Raw genomic sequence first — 23,222 nt, 5'->3', positions numbered from 1 at the left:
TATTCTGTAATCTATCAAATGTGTTCGGATGGGTTTCATTTCCTGTCATTTACTCATCTCGATCTTTCAAGTACCGAGCAAACAACTGAACGTGACGCTATAAACTTGTTCAAAGACATGATAGGAGACTATGCCCAGTGGCGGGGGATGGCAGATTGAGGGAGTAGAGAAAATTCAGCTTCCCCTGCCACAGGAGCCAGAGGGGAGGGTTCTCTGCCCTGCTCACCTCTGACGTATGTGCTTCTGTAAATAGAACAGGAAAAGAAACTCATTTGAGGAGAATATCATATCAAATGGTTTTTACGCCTCTGATTTCTTACCTCCTCCAAACTTATGAACTTGAAGAATGCCACCAATGATCATCCAATCCCCAGACTCGGGGTTATGCACGTTTGAATTTAAGAACAGCAGCAAAGTACCAACCGAAGCAGTGGCAACTCACACTTCTCTCGATGCTTGGGGACTTGGAGCAACAATAACCTCAGCAGAGGCCACCGCACTGGAGAGGTAGAGATGGTCATGGCCATGGGACTGTAAGGCTGGAAAGCATTCCTGTGGCCCTTGGCTTCCTAAGGCACCAGGAGGCTGGAGGAGGACAAGAAGGCGGGACTGGTAGTTGAATACACAGAAGAAATTGAGCCCCCCCTCCCACAATCATCCCCCTCCGCTTCCCCCCACCCCCGCTACCTCCCCCCCCTCAGAAAGCTGTAACACTGAAGAAAAAGTGGTAGTTTTCGAGGCACCCCAACTGACCCTGAGCAGGATCTCCTCAGTTGTCTGGTGGGGTGGAGGGAAACTGCAGGCCTAGGAAACAAACCTCTGCCTCCAGGGCACAAAAACCAGGGATGAAACCTCAGGCCTGGACAGAAAGAGTCTTTCTTCTTCCCTGATCAGAGTCACATGATTTGGCAAAGGCTGGCTTTAGAAAGAGACGTAGACCAAGCAATGGGATCAGAAACAACAATTAAAGCCTAATAATGATAATGATGGTGATGACGCTGATGACGGTGGTGATGAGTGCCTTTCCCTGAACCTGGCCAGGAGCCGGTCACCCTGCTGAGCGTCCTGCCAACAGGGCCTCCAGACTCTGGCTGGCTGGTGGCACAGGGCATCTCCCTCTTAGAGATGAGGGAAGCAAGAACCAATGGAGTTAGTTAGCCTGCCTGCCCAAGGTCACGTTGCGAGAAAGTGGCAGAGCTGGGGTTTGTCATGTTTACCCGTACTGAGTTACAGTGAGTCACAAGACCCACGTTATCCCCCACAGGCATATATGCACATTCTGTGTTCTGCCCCCACTCCAGTAGCTTGTGCTCTGGGGAGGCAGCCTAACTGGGCCATCCAGAGGGTTGGGCTGGGGCGGGGGCCCTAGGGGCTGGTGGCAGAGGAGGAGTGAAGGAGAAAGCCCACCCCCACCCAGCTCAAGGAGGAAATAAGGAGTTACCTGAAGCCTTCGATTTTAAGACTGTCCTCAGCCAGTTCTCTCACATGAAGAGAAACTTATTTATAGCAATTTAGCTCCAGACGTGTGGAACTGAAAGGGGAATATTTTTAAAGTTCCAGAGGAAGGGGAGCCCTGGGAAATCATGAGTTACAAATCAGTTCCTCCTCCTCACCCTATGGATTTCACACTCTGCTCTGTCACTCCAGGACCCCCAAAGTAGAACCGACACCAGCATCAAAAATGGAAAAAAAAAAATCATTCACGTTTACAAACCACCAGAAAACTAGCCCCTAGGGCAGTTACTTACGGTTAGGTTCTTGCTATTTCTGGGACTGGAAGTCTGGACTTGCTTCTGTCCCTGTGTTCCTTCAACTCGGCAAAGCTATAACTTCAAGAGGACTAATGTTTGATTTACACAGAGAGGTTGTTTGGCTGTATTAAGATAAAAATTACCTACCCTGACACTCGTTTGTTCTCCGGCTCCTCTATGAGAAGAGGCATAAGGAACCAGAGGAGAAAAATTTTTTTCGACATTGCAAACCATTCTACTCCTCCTCCCCTTTTGGTAAAGAAATATTTAAGTTGCATGCATTCTTGGAGAGAATTTTCAAAAAACACTCAACCCACAAGAATTCTGTTCATCCCACAAAATCTGCCTTGGTCTTGCGTGCATTTGCTAACACTGTCCTCCACTTTTAGCCTATCAGCATTTGCTTCTTTGCCTTTAATCCCAGTCGGTTAGGATAACACAGACATCTGCCGCTTCAGGAAGCAGCACTCCGAGCCAGAGCTCCTCCCAAACGGGCTCTGATCTGAAGTCATTGGAAAAGAAGAGGCCCATCTTTACTTGAATGTCATTCAACTCTCTGCTAACTCTCTTCGGTTTACCTTGGTTTATTACTCCGTGTTTGTTTAACTTACTTATCACAGTTACTGTCCAGTATTTTGGGGGGGTTTCTTGCTCAAATTATTTATTAAAACAAACACTGCCGGGGCACCTGGGTAGCTCAGTCGGTTGAGTGTCCAACTCTTGATTTCAGCTCAGGTCATGATCTCAGTGTCTTGGAATCGAGCCCCCTGTTTGCTCCGTGCTCAATGAGGAGTCAGCTTGGGATTCTCTCCCTCTACCCCTTACCACACTCTCTAAATTAATTAATTTGAAAAAAAAAAAAGCCACTGCCCAGGATTTATTAAAATGGCTTGCTATCTATATTAGCATAGTTTTTGAAAATAAGATTAACAGGGGGTGCCTGGGTGACTCAGTCATTAAGCGTCTACCCTTGCCCAGGTCATTGATCCTGGAATCCTGGGATCAAGCCCCACATCAGGATCCCAGTTTACCTGGGAGCCTGCTTCTCCCTCTCCCTCTGCAGCTCCCCTTGCTTGTGTGCGCTCTCTGTCAAATAAGTAAATAAAATCTTTTTAAAAAGAAAATAAGATTAACAGTGAGACAGGAAAATAAGGGAGGGGGGCAACCATTTTGGAGTGCTCTCCCTTTCCAAAGCAGGCGGAGTGGAATGGTACACTTTTTTCTCCAAGATTCCACTTGCCGCAGGTACCACCTGGCCACAAAGCATGAGCCCTGAGGCCAGTGCCTCACCAGCAATTCACTTGTGAAGCACAGTGTAACCAAACCGCTGTTCCCAATTCCAAGTGGTTAATGTTTTGTTAATATCAGGTCATTTCTATTTTTAACCATGTAGCATAATATTAGGTTTTCCCAGAGGCGTGAAATTCTGGCAAGTCCTTCCACATCAAGGAAGGAGATGCATCTTCTAACAAAGGGGGAAAATGCGGAAGGAATCTTTCCTTTCTCAACCCAGCCAGGAAGGGGAGATGTCAGGCCCTGTTTAGAAACAGTATTGTTGGTCTTTACACTGCGTTTCTTTATCATGACAGCGAATAATTTGGCTCTAGCAGCACAAAGGTGAATTCGGGCACTGAATCTATAGAAATTCTCCAAGAAGTTTTACTATTTTAAACTATTTAAAATACCAGTTGACACCAATAGCACATGATGTCCTTGGGGTGGTTTTTTTTTTGGTCCTGATTCTGGAAGAGAAAAATATTGGTGATAGATTTTCTCTTAATTTTGTTTTTTTTAAAAATGGAAATTTTTTTTGTCAGTTATTTTAATTTTTTTATTTTGCATTTGGGGACTGATATTTCCCTCTGAAACAATAATGCAATTCAGCTAGCATTAAATGCTAGATGCTGGGGGATTCAAAAGATAAGAGGTGGTCCTTACCCTGAGGGTTCTCACTGATCAGCAGGAGACACAGGCTCAAAACAACTAAATATAACAGTAAAAAATTTTTTTTGCATAATTCAAGCTGTGTATGTATAAAGGAGCAATTAATTTGGCCTGGGGAAGAGGAGCTAGGCAAGGAAAGACTCCACGTGAGCTGGATCTGAGTTGATTTGCAGGATTTGCCATCCTGTGAACATCCCATGAAAGGCATTCCAAGTGGAAGGAAGCGCACATGCTAAAGCTCTTGTGTGCATGGAGGAAATGTCTTACCCTGTAACCAGGTGTGATCCAAGAAGCCCGTGTAGAGCGGCAGTAGGATGAGGGGAGCTCTGAAGTGCATTAATACAGAAGAGGAAGTTAATATCCTGTATCGTCAGGTACTTCCTGTCCCAAGAAGGCAATTGTTGGGGAAATACTTGTCAAAACACCTCTTGGTTTGTTATTTTAATTTATTAAAGCACTGACTACTATTTTTGACCTAGCATTTTGGGCATAGGGAAGAGAGAATGATGCCAGGCTGGGCGTCTTCACACTTAGTAAAGGTGTCAGTGAGCCCTTGGAGATGGACCTTATGCATTTCATGTTCCTCATGATAGGAATTAAGCAAAAATTATCAAAGACTAAAGTTACTGTAGACCTAAGCCAAAGAAACATTTGTTTTTATTTTGCAGGCTTGTCTGAGACGACAAGAATACAGAAAAGACCCAAATGAGAAGAAACGAGATCAATTTTGGGGACAAGAGACAAATTTGGAGAGACCCCGGTTTTCAAGTGGGTCATCTTCCAAACAGGTACTTAGAACTCTGGGAGATATCCTGCTGCTGCTGCTGGCGTATGTGTGGTTGAATTGTGAAAAAGCCAACTCAAAAAGGTGTTGGAGAATCCTAAAGGTCAGGGCAGGGAGATGCAGGGGCAAGAGCTCCCATCCTGACTACTGTCTGAGTCGCTCCTCTGCTGTGTGACTGTCCCCTTTCACCCAGTTGGGCCCAGGAATCTTCTTTCCTCATGGGCCTAATGGAGATTGTCTCCAAGGCACCATCTAAATTAAAAATGCTACAGCTCTCTGATTTCAACAGTTGAGACACCGGGCCTTCTAAAGCACAGCATAATCTCTCTATACACCTGCATCTATACCTATCTGATCTGTCCATATAACCATAAGATAGATACAGATACAAAGGGAACCCCTGAGTGGCTCAGCGGTTTAGCGCCTGCCTTTGGCCCAGGGCATCATCCTGGAGTCCCAGGAAGGAGCCCCACATTGGGTTCCCCGTATGGAGCCTGCTTCTCCCTCTGCCTGTGTCTCTGCCTCTCTCTCTGTGTCTCTCATGAATAAATAAAATCTTAAAAAAAAAAGATACAGATATAAAGATATATATGTGGGGCAGCCCGGGTGGCTCAGTGGTTTAGCACTGCCTTCAGCCCAGGGTGTGATCCTGTAGACCCGGGATCGAGTCCCACATCGGGCTCCCTGCATGGAGCCTGCTTTTCCCTCCCCTCCCTACTCGTGCTCTTTCTCAGTATCCCTGTTGTTATCTGTCACTCTCTCTCAAATAAATAAAATTTAAAAAAAATAAAATCATTAAAAAATAAAGTAAAATGTAATAACTACATCCTCTAGTAACTAGAAATTGTTCAAATATTTCTGTCTGGATAATAATAAAAATAATAAGATCAACATGATAGTGATATGATAATAGTTGTAGGTAACATAATCTGAGTGCTTACAATGTTCCAGCACTGTGCTAATAAGTGTTTTATCCATACTAGCTTATTTAATTCTCATAAATCTCTATGTATTTACCTCATTTTACAAATGAGAAACTGAGCCTTAGAAAAGATAAGAAATTTGATCCAAGACTTCACAGCCAGTGCGTGGTAGACTCGGGGTTCCTTTCCAGGCAGTCTAACTGAGGGAGGGTGCTCCAAACCACTGAACTCTATGATCATATTTCATGTTTAAGATCTTATCTGAGTAAGAATTTTACTTATCCTATGTAAGCACTAAGTACCACAAGCTGCATTCAACACCGTTTGTTAGCATGGTGAATTGATTTAAGATGAGTAATATGCCTTTTATGAATTCTTATTTAATATTTTATGCCTGCAATATACTCTAGAGGATGGACTCTTTCTGTCAGCAGCATGGATCCCTAAGATAGATCCTGGATACTTGATATCCATCAAGTTCTCATTGGGATTTCTCCTTTAATCTGGGATGTTCACACCATGGTTATTTAATGTTCAAAGGATACCTTAAAAACATCAATGATTGATGTTTATGGATGCGGATGTATCCCTGGGTGAGATCTATACTCCCTATTAAGGAACATAAAATCACAGGATAAAATATTCCACCTCAAGTCTGAAGAGAAAAGACTATCTTACAAAACTGGCACCATCGAAAAGAACACATCGCCTGGATTGTTTCCTGCTGGTCAAAGACAAAATACAATGCCTGCTGCTGATTAAACTTAGGGAGTGAGATTAATCCGAAAATCAACACATTTTAGCATGAAGATAAATTCTCACTTTTTTTTGCACATAGGAACAAAACCCAAGGACAGCTAAAAAAAAAAAAAATATTACGTACGTCAAACAGTAGCATGCAGCAATCTCTCTAGACTGGTAAATAAATGGGCAGCTGGGTTCTTCTGTTTTCACACAAAGACTCACGTGCCTAGCCATGGCCATTTTGCACAGCAGTCCTTACACATTTGGGATATTCTAAGACTTGAAATTTCATGCTCCTCTCCACAAACTTTGTTTGGGGGGACAGGCTGTTGACAGATTTCTGTAGTGTTCTTTATGCTATAAAAATTATTCATTCTTTAAATCATCATTGCAAAACACTTGGACCACATCTAAAAAAGGATACGGTTGCATAGATAAAAGTGATGATGAAATAAGGACAAAAATATGTGGTCGGAGGCATAAAACTGGCAATTTCTAAAGTATAAGAACAGGATTTTTCATGTTTGCACTCTGTCACCGTACCTCAGTCTGCCAGAGAACCCAAAACAACACCACTTACATAATCTCAAATTTTTCCTGGGTAATGCTATCCCAAGGGTCTGGGCCTTGGTTATACAAGTGCCTTCAAGGTCACATCTTCTCTATCAAGACGAGTGACAAAAATCAGAATTTTCCACAGTGAAATTCACCTCTGTTTTGCTGTCTGTATCACAGATATTCCTTGGGGTGTACCGGAGGATTCGTCTCTGGATACAAGAGCACGGGAAGGGCAAGGGAACAAAAATGTTACCAAATGCATCACTCATCAGCCATCTGACTTGTGTGCTTATAATGCTGATCCCCAACCCCTCCCACCCCCCCCCCCCACACACAGTCTCAGCCCTTCAACTTTTGCTGGGTACAAATGAAGCCAGAGATCTTTATGAGATAAACTAGATCCAGAACTCTTCAGCCCCCAGGATCATGGGTTGGTTTGGAGTGTTCTCCTCCCAGGCTTGGATCCCCACCCAAATTTCTTTGAAAATCTGGTTGGTCTTAAACATTCATAGTCTGGGCCTGCCCTGCTATATTTTGAATCCTGAGGAAATACAGAATTTATCAATCCTCTTTTCATAGGATCCTCAGTGCCAGGGAGGTCCTGGAGCCAGGACTTTCTCCTAGAGGAAGCTATAAGAATGCTGCCACCTCCCAAAGGAGAATCCAGGCCAGATCAGTCCCAATTTCCAGAGCTCAGTGTGTTGGATATGACATCAGGCACTACCCTTGCAAAAGATCATTCATGGATCAGTAAGAAAAGAGCAGGAGAAAGATACAGTTCAATGAGTAGGTGTAAATCTAAAAAAAAGCCAAAGCCCTCCACAGGTAAACCTTCCCCTAAGTAATTAATTCCCTTCTAGAGACTCCTATGGCTGAAAACTCCAAGGAACGTGTTGCCTCTGATTTGTAAAGGAGAGTTCATTCTGACTGGTGGGTAGTACAGGAGCGGATGGCTTACTCCACGGGAAGTCTTCTACCACAGTCACAACATGAATGTGCCACCACCAAATTTTGATGCTCACATTGCAATTTCTGCCACTTGTTCCTCTCTTGACCCTGTCTCAGATGATCACAATTCTGATGAACCTGGAATTAGTGAGACATTTACCATCAAGTAATGGGTCCAGTATCAAGCTATCATTTCCAGACAACTGCCTAGAGGAGGGCAGATCCCCAAATGCACAGTAAATGCAGTGGCCACTCTATTGTGCACAATGACCTCACCACCACCAGTGGCTTTCACAGCACCTCAAGCAGAGGTTGTATTACATCTAAATCCAAGATAAAGCAATAACCATCAAGCTCGTGTTCTTTAAAGCAGTACCTCCTAAATACATTTAAGTTAGTGGTGTGGCATAGCAGAAAGAACATTTATCATCAAGGGCCATCTTTCTCCCTTATTACAGTGTGAATTCAGACAAACCACTTCTCAGCACTTCAATTTCCCATCAAGGAGATACTTATTATTAATGCTTATCTTGTGGGATCAATGCAAGAACATGTGAGACTCTTAACGTTTGTACTAACATTAGGTTACATTATAAGCTGCCTTGGTATCTATTTTTATAAACGGTGCTCTAATAGGTACCAGTGGCCGAGCAGGTTCTGGGGCTTCCAGAATACCTTCCTTTGCCTCAGCCCAATCCCAGGCCACATTTCTAAATGCTAATGTAATTTTAAGAGGCAACTTAGGTTTAGACCCTTTTCAAAGTTATATACAACCTTGTTAGCTGTTTAATCAGAGTAGAATAAATAAAAGAGTAGAATAAGTAAATACCACCTAATCAACTAGGAATTGGATGATTAGTAGATGAAAAAGCAAAGCAGTCTCTCGATATGAGCAGGCAACAGCATCCCTGGGACAGCCGCTGGCCTAGAGGAGCCTGCTATAATTGACAGGGTATTTTGCTTTCCCAAGCCTTCACAGAGAAGAAACAGGAGCTCTGATTTTTCCCAAAGAAAATGATGAAAATGATTAGCCCAGGACTTGTGGGTGGATATGGAGGTATGGCAACCTTCCATGAAGAGGGGCGTCATGAGCTTTTCTCATCTTTCACCCTTGCTGGAAGGGACGCTGTTCCAAATATACAAACCTCAAGAACTTAGAACATGTTGTCATGGCATTTGCTTCTTCATGGGCAAAGAAGGTGGAGACCAACCAGTTAAGAGACCAACTCTTAACTCACAGTACCGTTCACTCTGCTAATTAGGAACAGGATTATTGGCCTCTACCATCAGCAATGGGCAAATATTTAGATTCCAGGTCACAAGGACCCAACATTACATTGGAAGGAGGCAGTAAACCTGATACCAGCAATAGCTGGTTTGTCCCCAGGCCTGGCTCAGTGGGATGTTGACCGGTGAGGTCACCTGAACCTTCCGGAAGGCATGGTAGCCTTAAGTGTGGAGGTGATTACCCAACATAAGCATCTTAATTGTTTTGTTCATGATGATCCAACACTAACTTTGGAGGTTGAAATAAAAAACAAAGCCTCTTTAAGTCACTTGCAGTGGCTTAAAAAGTCAGAATGTCCATCCATACATAAGGGCAGCAAACATCTAGAACTGTGCTGTCCCGTATGGTGGCCACTAGCCATGTGTGACTACTTAAACTTTAAATTAATTAAAAGAAAATTAAAAAAAAAATTAAATTAAGTTATTTAGTCTCACTAGCCACATTTCACATGCTCAGTAGCCACATGTGTTCGTGGCTACCATACCGGACCACACAGATGTAGGACATTTCTACCACTGCAGAAACATCTATGGGACAGGGCTGCTCCAGACTGTGGTCAAGTTCAAAAAACAAAACAAAAGCCCATGGGTGAGGAAGGGGCTTTGTTTCCCAGAAACTGACCCTGCAAAATCCACAACTCAGTGCTTTGCATACAGTAGCTCCTTGCAAATGTTCACTCTCTGATGATGGTGCAGGAGTCCAAAAGGCTGGCTTGATTTGCATTTTGTGTTTTTGGCGACCTGGGTATATTTGCATGCCTCCTTTCATTACCTAGGTATTCAGCCTATCTCAGGCAGGCCTGTGAAACCTTCTGCTTCTCCCCTTTCAAACGGCTCTTAGGGAGTTATTCTCCCATTAATCTGTCAATGTCAACCTACCAACACCCTTACTGGTGTCATGAAAGCAGCCAGAGTTTAGCACATGGCATAAGCGTTCCATGACTCACACTTTTAATTTTCCCTAACTTCTGCTTGTCCGTTGTCAGATTCCTTGGGGGTCGGGCCTCCCTTCTTTCTGGCTCCAGGCCCATGTGCGGATGAAGCAGGTCACACACGCACACACTGGTTCTAACTGCCAAAAGGCCCCACCCTGGGAGGCTGTGAGTCATCGTTAGCACCTGGTGTGGTGTTTGTCATAGCCGCCCTCTTGACTGTAGCTCAGATTCTGCACCCTCAAGGTGCACCTGAGTAATAACATAGCTCTGCACACGACATCTCAAGCTCCAAATGTACGTCATGGAGAGGGAATGTGCAGCCCACGGTCTGACAAGTGTAGATCTGTGGGAATTCTCATTTGAGTTCGTTTTCCATTTTAGCTGTTGATCTCTTCACCGTGGCGTGTACCACAAGCACCTCAGACTCAAGATGCTGACTGCATTATCTGTTTCCCTCAAAATGGTTCCTCTTCCTGAATTTATTTCTGCCCAAGTCAGAATTCTAGAAATTCTCTTGGATTCCTTCTCCTACTCCTTCTCACACGTTGCAGCAATGAGACACCAAAGCCAAACTGTCTTATCTCCTTTGTTGTGAATCCGACCATTAGCACACTCCTCTGCAGGGCCATCTTTTCGGCCTGGAAATTGTAGGACTCATTTCCTTGGACTTTTTTTTTTTTTTTTTTAAGATTTTATTTTATTTATTCATGAGAGAGAGAGAGAGAGAGAGGGGCAGAGACACAGGCAGAGGGAGAAGCAGGCTCCATGGAGAAGGGACTTCTCCTTTCTCCTGGAGCAGGTAGCCCGATGTGGGACTCAATCCAGGGTCTCCAGGATCAGGCCCTGGGCTGAAGGAGGCACTAAACCGCTGAGGCACTAAACTTGGGCTGCCCTCCTCAGACATTTTCTCTTCACCTCACCTCTTCCAGCCAGTCTTCCAGACTGCAGTAGGAGTGACTCCTCTACAAGCAAATTGGATCATGTCACTCCCCTATTAAAAATTATTGGGCAGAGCAGTACAGGTGGCTCAGCGGTTTACCCCGCCTTTAGCCCAGGGCCAGATCCTGGAGTCCTGGGATGGAGTCCCACCTCGAGCTCCCTGCATGGAGCCTGCTTCTCCCTCTGCCTGTGTCTCTGCCTCTCTCTCCCTCTCTGTGTGTCTGTCATGAATAAATAAATAAAAATCTTTAATAAAAAATAAATAAAAATAAAAATTCTCGGGCAGCCTGGGTGGCTCAGCGGTTTAGCGCCACCTTCAGCCCAGGGTGTGATCCTGGAGTCCTGGGATCGAGTCCCATGTCAGGTTCCCTGCATGGAGCCTGCTTCTCCCTCTGCCTGTGTCTCTGCTTCTCTATTTCATGAATAAATAAAATATTTAAAAATAAATAAAATAGAATAAAAATTATTTACTGGGAGATGCCTGGGTGGCTCAGTGGTTGAGCATCTGCCTTTGGCTCAGGGCATGATCCCGGGGTCCCTGAGGAGAGCCAGCTTCTCTCTCTGCCTTTGTCTCTGCCTCTCTTTCTGTGTCTCTCATGAATGAATAAATAAAATCTTTAAAAAAATTCTTTAGTGGATCCCCATTGTCTTTGGGATTAAGCGCAAACACCTTAGCAAGGTACTTAAATCCCTTGATGGCCTGACCCTCAACTCTGAGGGCACCTCTTCTGTGAAGTTTCTAGAGCTTCTCCTGGGGATCAGGGGACTTTGCTGTTGTTCCTCCTCTGGATTCCCATAACACTCTCTGGGTTCAAGTCCACCTTGGGATACATCTTCTCATCTCCCTCCCCCCCTTAGGCTGGAAGCTACTCAAGTGCAAGTGCTGTTTATTGTCATATTTCCAGAGACCACCATATAATAGGAGCTCAATGAATGGATGACAGCTGACAGCTACAAGAGTGTTTTAGGAATGCACACACGTTGAAGTCATAGTTATATAGTCGTAAGAGCCAAAATAGGAAACTTCCCCATGAATGAAAGAAAACAGGAGATGCTGTCACTTGGACTGGAGCGCTCCCTGACCTTGCTTGCAATTCCTGAGAGGCAAGTAGTTTAGTGAGGCTACCAAGGTGCCATGGCCAGTTTGGGCTTGAAGATGAGTCAGTTACAATCAACCACTTGGAAATCTCCACACTGGTGGTGACCAGAGAGTGACCAGAAGAGAGCATTCTTTCCCACGCATACCCCTCTGCACATGGACAGATGGCTTCTTCAGAGCCCCGAGTAAGTTCCTTTTGTCACAGATAGGCAAGAACACGAGGACATAAGAAAGTCTGGGTTCAAGCTCTCTGTGGACAAAAGAAACTCAGAATGTCCTATGTTCCACCACCTAACTCACCAGACTACATGGGATATTTCCTTTATGATTAGATTATACATTAATTGGAACACCTGGCATGCATGCCCGCCTGTGGGCAAGCCAGGGTGCTGGAGACTTCAACAGCATTAAAGGAGCACACAAATTGCTAACTGTATGCTAGGCAGAGCCAGCAGTGCTTCATTTCTCCTTCGTTTCTGTGCTTTGTCTGAGTTCCACTAGGTAATTTAAAAATAGGCCATGGCAGTAAAATGGGGCAACTGTCAGTTCAAATTGCAGTTGCTTCCAGAATGTTGTCCTGCCTTTTTTAACAGATAAGCAAGACAGCCTAAAGTCAATCCTTCCACTAGGGTGATTCTATCCTGTGGCCGGGTGATCCAAACACCAATTGTTATCCCAGCTCAGTGAAATTGTCGATGCTGAGAATCGGTGGCCTCTGACCCAGAGAGTTCCTTGTGTTAATTGGACTCAGCAGCTCAGAAATTGCATGAGAAAATTATAATAGTTTTTTCCCATTTTATGTAATGCTGTGTATTTCAGTTTACTGTATTTTATTAAAACTCCCTACTTTTAAAAAATTGCCCTAATTTTTAAAACCAAAAAACTTGTTAAAAGCCAATTAAAATTCCAGCTATCAAAATTTTAAATATTTTCAGTTGCAAGATATTATTTGGGTGCATACCCGCATTAAACATGATTTACAACATACAGCATTTCATCCTAAAGTCTTTGGTATTGCTTTTATATTGCTTTATTCATTAAGGAATTATGAACCGCTTGTGTCCAAGACATGCTAGTAGGTGCTATGGGGATAGGGTACTAAATAAACCATGCCCCTGACCTTGGGTAGTTCACAGGGTTGGTGAAATAAGATGTTGCAGAAATGCCCACAGTTCAAGATAGTATCTGATGAGTGTAAGAAAAAGCAAAAAGAACTCTGGAAAGGCTGATAGAGGATGTAGTTGTTCCCCCTGGATCTTAAGGCATGACAGGATCTGGGGAGCTGAGGCAGGGCAGCTTTACAGGTGGCAGGAATAGTCAAAGTCAGAGATATGGGCACTCTTGGGCCAGGGTGAGCTGTCCAGTCTTCCTGCGGCTAAGGGCATGTACATCAAATCTCTTTTCAGAGCTCCCTTCCCGGGAGGGGGGGAGGGGGGCACCAGTCATATCCCTCCTGCACCCTTTCCTTAGGATCAGGAGATAGGAGGGTGCCCTTCTCGCTCCTAGTTCTGCTCCCAGACCACTGCTTCCCAGGTTCTGATGGAAACACAGGTGCACTAAGGCTTGGCTGTTTTATTTTGCTATCCACTCTCCCACCCCTCATCATCCCTGCTACCTCCTATCTCTTCCACGTTGAAGGCTCTAGCAGTGGCTGACTCTCTGTTTACTCATCTTCTCATCTGCCGAAATCCTGGATGACTTCAGCACCCTCCTGGATCATCAGGCCACACCCTGGCTTCTCAGTTCTGGATGCATCTTAAGTGTCCCCTCCATTCTACTCTGCTACCACCTCCCCACCCCCCCTACACATCCTGGACTGCATGTGACATCAACCAGAAGGCCTCTATCTCCAATTTCCACTGATCACACCAGACTTCCAGCTTCCTGCTCATCCATTTTTACAATGACATCTCTTCTACCTCTTGGGAATCTCTGATCCATTGGCCCTTTGCTCTCTCGTGGGCCCTGACTGACTCTCTCTTCCTAAGCAGCCTAGATTCTGTGCTTAATCTTCTTAATGAGGGGCACCTGGGTGGTTGAGTGTCCAACTCTTGATCTCAGCTCAGGTCTTGAGCTCAGGGATGTGAGTTTAGCCCTGCTTTGGGCTCACGCTGGGGATTGAGACTACTTGGGAAAAAAAAATCCTCTTACTAATTCCTATGCCCTTTGTCTTTTTTTCTCATCTCTCTGGCAAAACCCCAGCCATTTGTGGTCCCTGGGTCTCAATCCAGGACCCTGGCAGCTGCTGGAGAAAAAAATCACTCAAATGTGAGATGTGATGCCCACTGAAAGGTCATGGCCACCAACCTCCTAGAACCCCTCAGTGCTGCCCAGTTTAACTGTCCAACTCTCTCTCCCACTTCAAATCTTCTTCCCTTTGTCCAGTCTTCCGTCCCTCCACTCTTCCACCCCACACCTCAGGGGTCCTCAGACAGCTTCCTCAGCTCACTGCGGCCTTGCCCACCCACTCCCTTCTTTGTGCGCCGCCCTCCCCTCACTCCCACCGGTTCCAAGCCTCTCCACCTCCCCTCAAGATCCATTGGGACCCTTATCCATCCAGCTTTCCCTGCCTGCATCTCCAGCTGCCCAACAGCCTTCCCATCAGCATCTAATCATGGTCCAAGGTCTCCTACCAAAAGAAAAAAAAAGAACAGTTCTTCCTTGATCCCACATCCCCTCCACTGGTTTCTTCTCCGTCACAGCCAAAGTTCTCATAAGAATTATTTACACTGACTGACTCCATTTCCCCACCTCCCACTCACTCCTCAACCCACACCAATCTGGCTTCCATGCTCGTCATTCCACTGAAATGGCACTTTGTCAAATAACTTCCATGTCTCTGAATGTGCCAGGTCTTTCACTCCTCACCATGCTTGCCCTCTCCACAGCTTTGACTGGCTTCCTTCCTCAGTCCCTCTGGAAACACTGCATTCCCTGAGCTCCTGCAAAGCCACCTTCTCCTCCAGGTTCCTCCCTTGTCTCTGGAGGTGGCTTCTCCTCTTCCTTTACCCAGGCTCTGAGTCCCAATATTCCTCAAGGCTTGGTTCTCTTCTCATTCCATACCTCGGGGTTTATCCTATTTTTGGATCACAGACCTCTGGGACAGTATGGTGAACTCCTAGATCCTCTTCTCAGAACATTCACAAATGCATAATATAATAATACATAGGGCTTCAAAGGAAACCACTTTTATCAAAATAGTCACCAAAATATTTTTAGAAATCTATGATTCAGTAAATTATGTGCTTCTTTATTAACACATTAAATAACAAGTGATGGGCGTGAAGGGGATTTTGAGACATCTGTAACAACTTTAATGAAATGTGAAAATATCTGTGATTGCTATTGGTGACAAAGTCATAGGTACTGCCAATAACTACTGTCGTTCATTGCCTGCATTCAGAAGGGAGAGCCATGCTTAGATTTCAGTTGGAGGCTAGTAGAAATAAACATATAATTTTCCCATCCAAGTTCATGACCTACCCCAAGAAGTCTGCTCTCTAAATTCTCCTTAGGTCACCTCTTCAAGACTTTAACTGCCAAAGTCAAGATGTTAATTGCCAATGACTCCCAGATCTCCATATCCAAATCAGAACTCATTTGTAATCTCCAGGTCTGAATATTCAACTGTTTACTCATTACATCTACTTGGAAGTTTCCACAAGCCCAATGCTACAGTCCCCAACCTGGCCCGTCACACATCCTTTTGTGTGTGGCATCAACAGAATCTGCCCTTTCTCTCTTCCTTACTCTCATATACCATTCAATCAACAAGTCCTTCCCATTTTACTTCTCCAATAACTTTTTAATATGTGTGTGCTTCTCTTCTGTTGCCTAGTTAGGTTACTACAGAGACCTGCCCAGTCTTTACTTCTACTTCTTCTACTCCTCCCTCTAAATTCCACTTTCCCTTCCACAGGTGGAGTGACAGTGACCACTGAAACTCAGACATCCCTAGCCCCCTTTAACCCTTTCTGTGACCTTCAGAATGGGAACCAAAATCCATGATGGAGCCAATAAGGCCCTGCAGGATCTGGCCCTCTGTACTGCCCTAGGTCTGTCCTCATTGGATTTGGGTCCTTCTATGTGCCAGGCCACTTCCAGCAAAGGAATCTTTGTACATGCTATTCTCTCTTCTCACAACACACACCCTGCCTTCCCACTATGCCTCAGACATCAGCTCAGATTACTTTCTCAGGTTTTTCCAAACTGCCCCCTCCTCCAACTAGATTCCATATGCTTTAATTTAGGACTTGTAATTTTACATTTTTAAAATAATTATTTGATTAAATAATGCACCTTCCTACCAGGACTATAAGTTCTGTAAGGTCCAAGTCTTTGTTTTACTCATCATTCCCATATCCCAACATATGTGGCTATACTGCCTTTTCCATGGAGGGTCACCTGTTATTATAAATTTATGTTCATCCTAAAGCACCAAGTATGAGACATATCTTTTAAAATTTATCTCACATTGACTCTCCTTTATTGATCCTTGATCTTTCATTGTTACTAGATGATATCATGAAGGAAATATTTTAAATCTAATGAAATGTTTATTATGAGCCATAAAAAATAAAAAAATAAAAAAAACTGGCAGTGTTCCCACCAAGTACCTAGTTTATCCTGGCAGCCTGGCAACATCTATATATCTACATTACTGCTCCATTTCCTCCCAATATTTTACTCTGAGAGCTTCAAAATATATAGAAAACATGGCAGAATTGTGTTGTGAATATCCATATATCCACCACCTAGAGTCTACAATTGTTGACATTTTGCTATCGAATATCAATCTGCCCATCTATCCATCCACTGCTCCACCTTGTGTTTTGGTGCATTTCAAAGCCAGTTGCAGACATCAGTACTCTGCCCGCACACACACACACCCAAAAAAACACTTCAGCATGTACATCATTAACATTGTTAGTTATGAATATTTATGGCTTTTGTGGTTTGACTGTTCATGTTTTTTCTAGTTTTTTAGAGGCAGAAATTACCTGCAGTGATTATACAAATTTTAATAGTAATAGTTTTTTAATTATTTTAATAGTAATAGTTAATGAGCTTTGACAAATGCATGTAACTGTGCATGTAACCCAAACCCCCATCAAGGTTTCTTCACCCCATGAAGACTCATGCCCCTTTCACTGATTCCTGTGCCCGTCCCTTTCAGAGTTAGCTGCCATTCTGAGTGTTTTCCCCATAAATTAATTTTGCCTTTTCTTGTTCCATTTAAAAAAAAAAAAGATTTCCTGAGCAGCCCGGGTGGCTCAACAGTTTAGCGTACCCTTCAGCCCAGGGCCTGATCCTGGAGACCCAGGATCAAGTCCCACATCGGGCTCCCTGCATGGAGCCTGCTTCTTCCTCTGCCTCTCTGCCTCTCTCTCTGTCTCTCATGAATAAATAAATAAGATCTTTAAAGTATATATATACCTAAGTTACTGGATGGATCTGTCATAATTCTTTCTGCTGGCCATATACTTTGCTTCCAGCTTTTTGCTATAATAGTGCTATGATGAATATTCTTATAGATTTATGCATATCTTTAATTATCTCAAGTTTCCTGAAGTGGGAATTTATATTAGTAGATTAAAAGCATTACAAAGATTTAAAATATTTTGTTCCCAAATTGTCTTCCGGGAATATTGGTATCAATTTACATTTCTAGAGGTGTATAAGAATGCTAGTTTCTACATAACTTTTCCAACTCTTTTTTTTTAAAATTTTGTCACTTGGAAAAATTACAATTAAAATCAGGTCTGCCCTGAGGAGTATATTCTAAAGACCGGAGAACTACCAAGAAAGAATGAACTTTATATAATGGGTTTATTCCTAGAGTAATATTTATATTGTAATTCTGACATTATTTCATGTTTATTACAGAATAAAACACAAAAATATTAATTAAGGAATAAAGATGTTAAATGTAAAATACAAATATAATTTTTTTCAAGGAAGGGAAGGTCCATATAGTGTTACATTTTAATTAGGGGCAGCCTGGGTGGCTCAGCGGTTTAGTGCCACCTTTGGCCCAGGGCCTGATCCTGGAGACCCAGATCGAGTCCCATGTCGGGCTCCCTGCGTGGGGCCTGCTTCTCCCTCTGCCTGTGTCTCTCCCCCCGCCCCCCGTGTCTCTCATGAATAAATAAATAAAATCTTTAAAAAAAAGAAATATCACTGTGAACTCATGATTTTTTTAAAATACATATTTCTAATTAATTCTATTGAAAGGATTTAGGAACAATGTCATGACACTAGCAATGCACACACCTCACATGCAGATATTAATTCCTAAGTACCATTTTAACTAACTAAAAGGAACAAAGCTTCTTGGATTCCAGGTCTAAAATAGGTAAAATACAAGGGTTTTTTTTTTTGCATTTTTGAAGCTATGATTTTTTTTATTGTACCAGAAAGCAAAGAAATGCTCAAAGACTAAAGTCAAAAGTCAACTTCACCTACTCACCATTTTTGGGGCAATTGGAGAATCAAAGAATGTGATGAGGTAACTGAGTAAAATATATCCTTGAGACCACAATGATAACAAATAAATTATGTTCATAAATAAAAAAGAGAAGGGGGAGTTCTCCTTTAGAGAAGAATGCCAGCTATTAATTGTAGAAAAAATGACAGAATTAGAAAAATCATAGTCTTGCTACTCCTGAATAATTATCAAATCAGGAAAAGGACATCAAAAGACGCTAAAAGCACTGGATAAAATGTTGCTTATGTAGGCTATTCAATGTCAAAGAATCATCCGTAGATTACCTAATTACATTGGGGGAGGATGTAACTTTAAAGAAATGTGGTAGTGGGATGCCTGGGTGGCTCAGCGGTTGAGTGTCTGCTTTTGGCTCAGGGAGTGATCCTGGAATCCAGGATCAAGTCCTGCATCAGGCTCCCTACAGGGAACCTGCTTCTCCCTCTGCCTGTGTCTCTGCCCTCCCCCCATGAATAAATAAATATTAAAAAAGAAAGAAAGAAAGAAAGAAATCTGGTACTCACCACCTTTCCCTAGAAATTGAATAGCATTACCAAATAGCATTGTAAGGTGCTGATGGTGTGATGTTATGAAGAAGGACACAACACGTATAGAATATGCATACCAAAAATGGTTAACCTTAATTTTATTATGAGGAAACAATCAAATTTGGAACTTAAGACCTATGAGGCTGGGACTCTTCAAAACAGTAAAAGACATGAAAAAGCAAAAAGGCAGAAAACCAAAGACGAAAGGGACATAAAAATTGCATGCAATGCATGTACCGGGATTGGCTCATAGATCAAAACAAAGTGCTAAAAAGACATTTTTGGGCAATTTAAATATGCTCTACATATTAGACAATGTCACGGAAACTATTACATTTTCTTAGGTAAGATAAATGGTATAGTCGCTTTTTAGGAGAATGCCTATTTTGATAGAAGATGCATGTTTAAGTACTTAGGGGTGAAGCATCAAGTCTAGTAACTTTGAAAAGCATACACACACACACACACACACACACACACACACAGAACGTGCACCTGAGAGCACACACATGCAAATTGACAAGTTAAAGAGTAATGGGTGTAATCTGTACTATTCTTTCAACTGATGTGTAGATCTGACGTGTTTCAAAGTAAGATTGACACATTATAAATAGGGATCTTTTGATGCAATGTATCATTAAGTGAAACAGTATATATGGTACAATTCTATTTCTGAATTATATTCATAGATATGCATAAATATGATTTAGAGTAATATCAGCTGATGTTAACAACGGGACCAAAACCGTGATGACTCCGTCAAGTCGTTTAATTCTTGTACCTGTAACAGTTCAGGCTGGATGAACCAGATCAGCAGGCAGCTCTCCTCCACTGGGACTTTCAGACTTGGGTTCAGTTGTCTTCAACGTACAACTTTCAAAGTTGTTACCTTTCAAGTTGAAGTGCTGAGCCAGGCACTGAGGCAGAATGCACACATCACTCCCACTCCCGCTGGCTGATTTTCCTCCTGAGTTCCCATCTAGTGGTAGGGGAGATGGAAACCTTCAAGGTGGGCGGCCATATCCAGCTTCAACTCACTGCTTTAGAAGGGATTTCGGTGGAAAGCTAGTAGCCTCCATCACAGATTCCCTTTAAAAGGGAATCTTAAAGTATACAGACCAAGCAGTTTGCAATTTTTATTTCAAGGTTCGTGGAGTTTTGAATGTTTTAAATTTTTTCTTAGGCTTGTCTCTATTTTTCCATTATGAACATGCATGTTCTTTGTAATGAAGAATTACACTTTATAAAAATAAGCCACTGAAACTCCAAAAAAGATTATTTCACTGGCAAATCTGCAGGATGCTTTATTTCCCACTCTGAAACAAACATACATGCTAATCTTAAATACCATGTAAGCAGTTTTCTACTCAGACCCCAGTCTCTGCCACACTGACTCTCAATCATTTGCTTGAATCTCAGAGCCCCTTCCCTACCATATGACCCAACCTTGCTATCCAGCTTTTTTTCTCCTCCCTCCTCCTACACACTTTGCTTTGGCCCCTTGCCCTGCTGTCTGAGAATCATGTCCTACCTGCTACTCCATCCATACATACCCTGGCTCCTGTGCTGCCTCTAGCCTAAGCGGTTACTACTCATCCTTCAGGTTCCAGAATCCACCACCTCCTCATGAGCCCTGCCTTGACTTCACATCTTTTTCTGTGGAATTCAGAACTGGTGCCACCCGTTTATCGCTTAAATGTTGTTTTACGTTTTGCTAGTATGATATAATCTTATCTCTCCCATTGCAAGCTTTGTGTCTTTAGATGCCTTCATGGGCCTAGCATGGGGTTGAAGACATAGTGGTTTGCAAATGATACTTCTCAATTAATTCTCACATTTTATGACACCTTATTTTGAGTAGGAGGTATTTTTGTAGGTAGGGGATCTCCATTTGATGGCCAAATCTTTCATATTCCTCAGATGCTCCTCTCAACTAAAAGAGGAATATGAATTCAAATAAAGAATGGAGGAGAAATATATTGTAGCCACATTATACCTGAGCAATACCCAACTGAGAGCAGTCTCAATGTGCTACTAAACACTACACTGTAGTATTCAAATTTTTAAAATTCAACATTTTCTGGCCACATATCACTTCCTTACCCACTGCTCACCACACAGAACTCTATCCCAAAGAATACCATACACACTGTTTCCAAAAGCATGAAAATGTGTTGCCACATGTGTGTAAACTGACAGTGATTTCTACAACACACAAGGGATCAATTTGCATTATAATACCTACAAGTGTCAAGAAATCTGTCATGTTTGCTATTTTAGTAGCTTGCAGCTCTGAGTTTCACCCAGAGGCCATTCCATAGTGAGATGGAAAGTACAAGCCAATTCTACATTCTCACATGCCCCTTCTTCAGGGAGCAGACCCAATGGTCATCAGATATTAATTTTTTTAAAAGATTTTTAAAATTTATTTATTCATGAGAGACACAGAGAGAGAGAGAGAGGTGCAGAGACACAGGCAGAGGGAGAAGCAGGCTCCACACAGGGAGCCCGACATGGTACCTGATCCCAGGTCCCCAAGATCATGCCCTGGGCTGAAGTCAACACTAAACCGCCGAGCCACTCAGGCTGTCCCATCAGACATTAATTTAATCAAGGCCACTACTGCTTTCAGATCAGTGTCTTAGGCTGAGTCATTCCAACTTGCTAGCATGAGAATCACAGACAGTGGCAGGTGGTAGTGGTGGTGGGGCTCTTTATCAAAGTCAATGGTACAGACAGATGTGGGTGATGTTTATACACATGGCAGACCACCTGACTCCAAAAAGCATCTTATGGCAAAATGGAGAGCAAGGGTTTATTGCTAATCCTGCTCTTGCCCAGCCCCATCCGGCAGCCATATCTTCAGGTAGGAGATACAAATGGGGTTAAGCAGCAATCTCAATCTGGCAGGCGATACCGGAGTCAAAAACAAAACAAAACAAAACAACAACCAAAACCCAAAAAAAGGTTACTGATCCCTGTTCTTTACTGTTGTTGAAGTTTATAATTCCAATAATCTCAAAACTGTCCTAAACATGGGCAGGACTTTATGGTTCTTGAATACACAAAGGGGCCCATACTAGCCAAAATGCTATTTATAGAAGTTACCCTCAAATTCTCTAAGACTGTTTTTGTGTTTGACGCACAATGTGAATGTGGACTTTGGAGGTTTGAAGGTACACATTTGCACCCATAGTCCCTTGGTCACCCCATGTTGTTACTGTTTGAATGTCGAGAATTACCATCTTGATCGTTGTTTTTCATACTCTCATGAAAACACATTCATTTCAAATGTCATAAACACGTGGTCTTTCTCTGGCACCAGCTGACACTACACTTTGCCTCTTCCCTCTTATTTCCAGCAGGTTGTATCGTGGTCTACACTGTGTCATAAGATCTTCTTAGCCCAGCTTTCCACCACATGACGTGGCAAAATGGGTTTAGTCTCTCCATCTATCAAAATTCAGTAGCACACGCTAGTGGAGGGAGGGGAGTGGTATACCATACCAGTTGAGAACCTGTTCCTTGGGTCTCAGAAATGAGCCATGAGGCAAGAGCTGGAGAAAAGTTGGTTTTGTCTGTCTCTTACTGCTTTAGTCTCCTTGCTCTTCTACTCATCTTTGTTCACTGTCATCGTGCCATTCCAGACTCAACATTGTTAGGTCCCAGGTAAAAAAAAAAAAAAAACAAAACAAAAACTCATCATTTTCATATCCCTGAGGAAATGCATTCCATTTCCATCCCTTGGGTCACCATCTTCAAGGCCTAACTAGAACCATTATAGTGTGACTGAGCTGTTACTCCAGTGCCACTGCATTCCCTGACAGAAGTTCCTTCTCTTCCTTGTTTGACTCTTTCTCTGAACTTCTGAGAGAGCCCAGACCTGGGATATATATATATATATATATATATATATATATATATAGAGAGAGAGAGAGAGAGAGAGAAAGAGAGAGAGAGGAGAGAGAGAGAGAGAGACTATATTGTATCTATAATGCCAGAAGAGCAAGTAGGGGATTTTTGGAAAATGTTAAGTACAAAAATAACACTCTAGAAAATGTTAATTTTGATAATAACTTGTTTTAGTTCACATGGCTTTATTAGGACTTTCTCAGCAAATTACGAATAGAGAACTTAGAATCCTCACATGTATCATGTAACTTGATTTTTTTTTCAAGTTTTGCCTAGTTTTTTTTTTTTTTTTTAATGCTTTAGACTTTCATTTTGAAAGACAGAGCTGGTTTTCTTCCCTCAAAGGAATAGCAATGTGCTGTTGCC

At 42.8% G+C, this 23,222-nt stretch overlaps 1 protein-coding gene across 1 annotated transcript in view; it reads left to right on the top strand.

Moving 5' to 3' along the window:
- MARCHF10 (membrane associated ring-CH-type finger 10) overlaps positions 1 to 23,222 on the top strand; it is a 76,074-nt gene that overhangs the window by 5,085 nt on the left and 47,767 nt on the right. The window contains 1 exon segment of the mRNA XM_055327514.1: positions 4,364 to 4,483. Within this exon segment, the coding sequence (XP_055183489.1) occupies positions 4,364 to 4,483 (120 nt within the window).

The sequence above is a fragment of the Nyctereutes procyonoides genome, unplaced genomic scaffold, assembly GCF_905146905.1.
Source record: "Nyctereutes procyonoides isolate TBG_1078 unplaced genomic scaffold, NYPRO_anot_genome, whole genome shotgun sequence".
In the NCBI taxonomy this organism is placed as follows: domain Eukaryota; kingdom Metazoa; phylum Chordata; class Mammalia; order Carnivora; family Canidae; genus Nyctereutes; species Nyctereutes procyonoides.
This window is presented reverse-complemented; position numbering and strand designations above follow the sequence as displayed.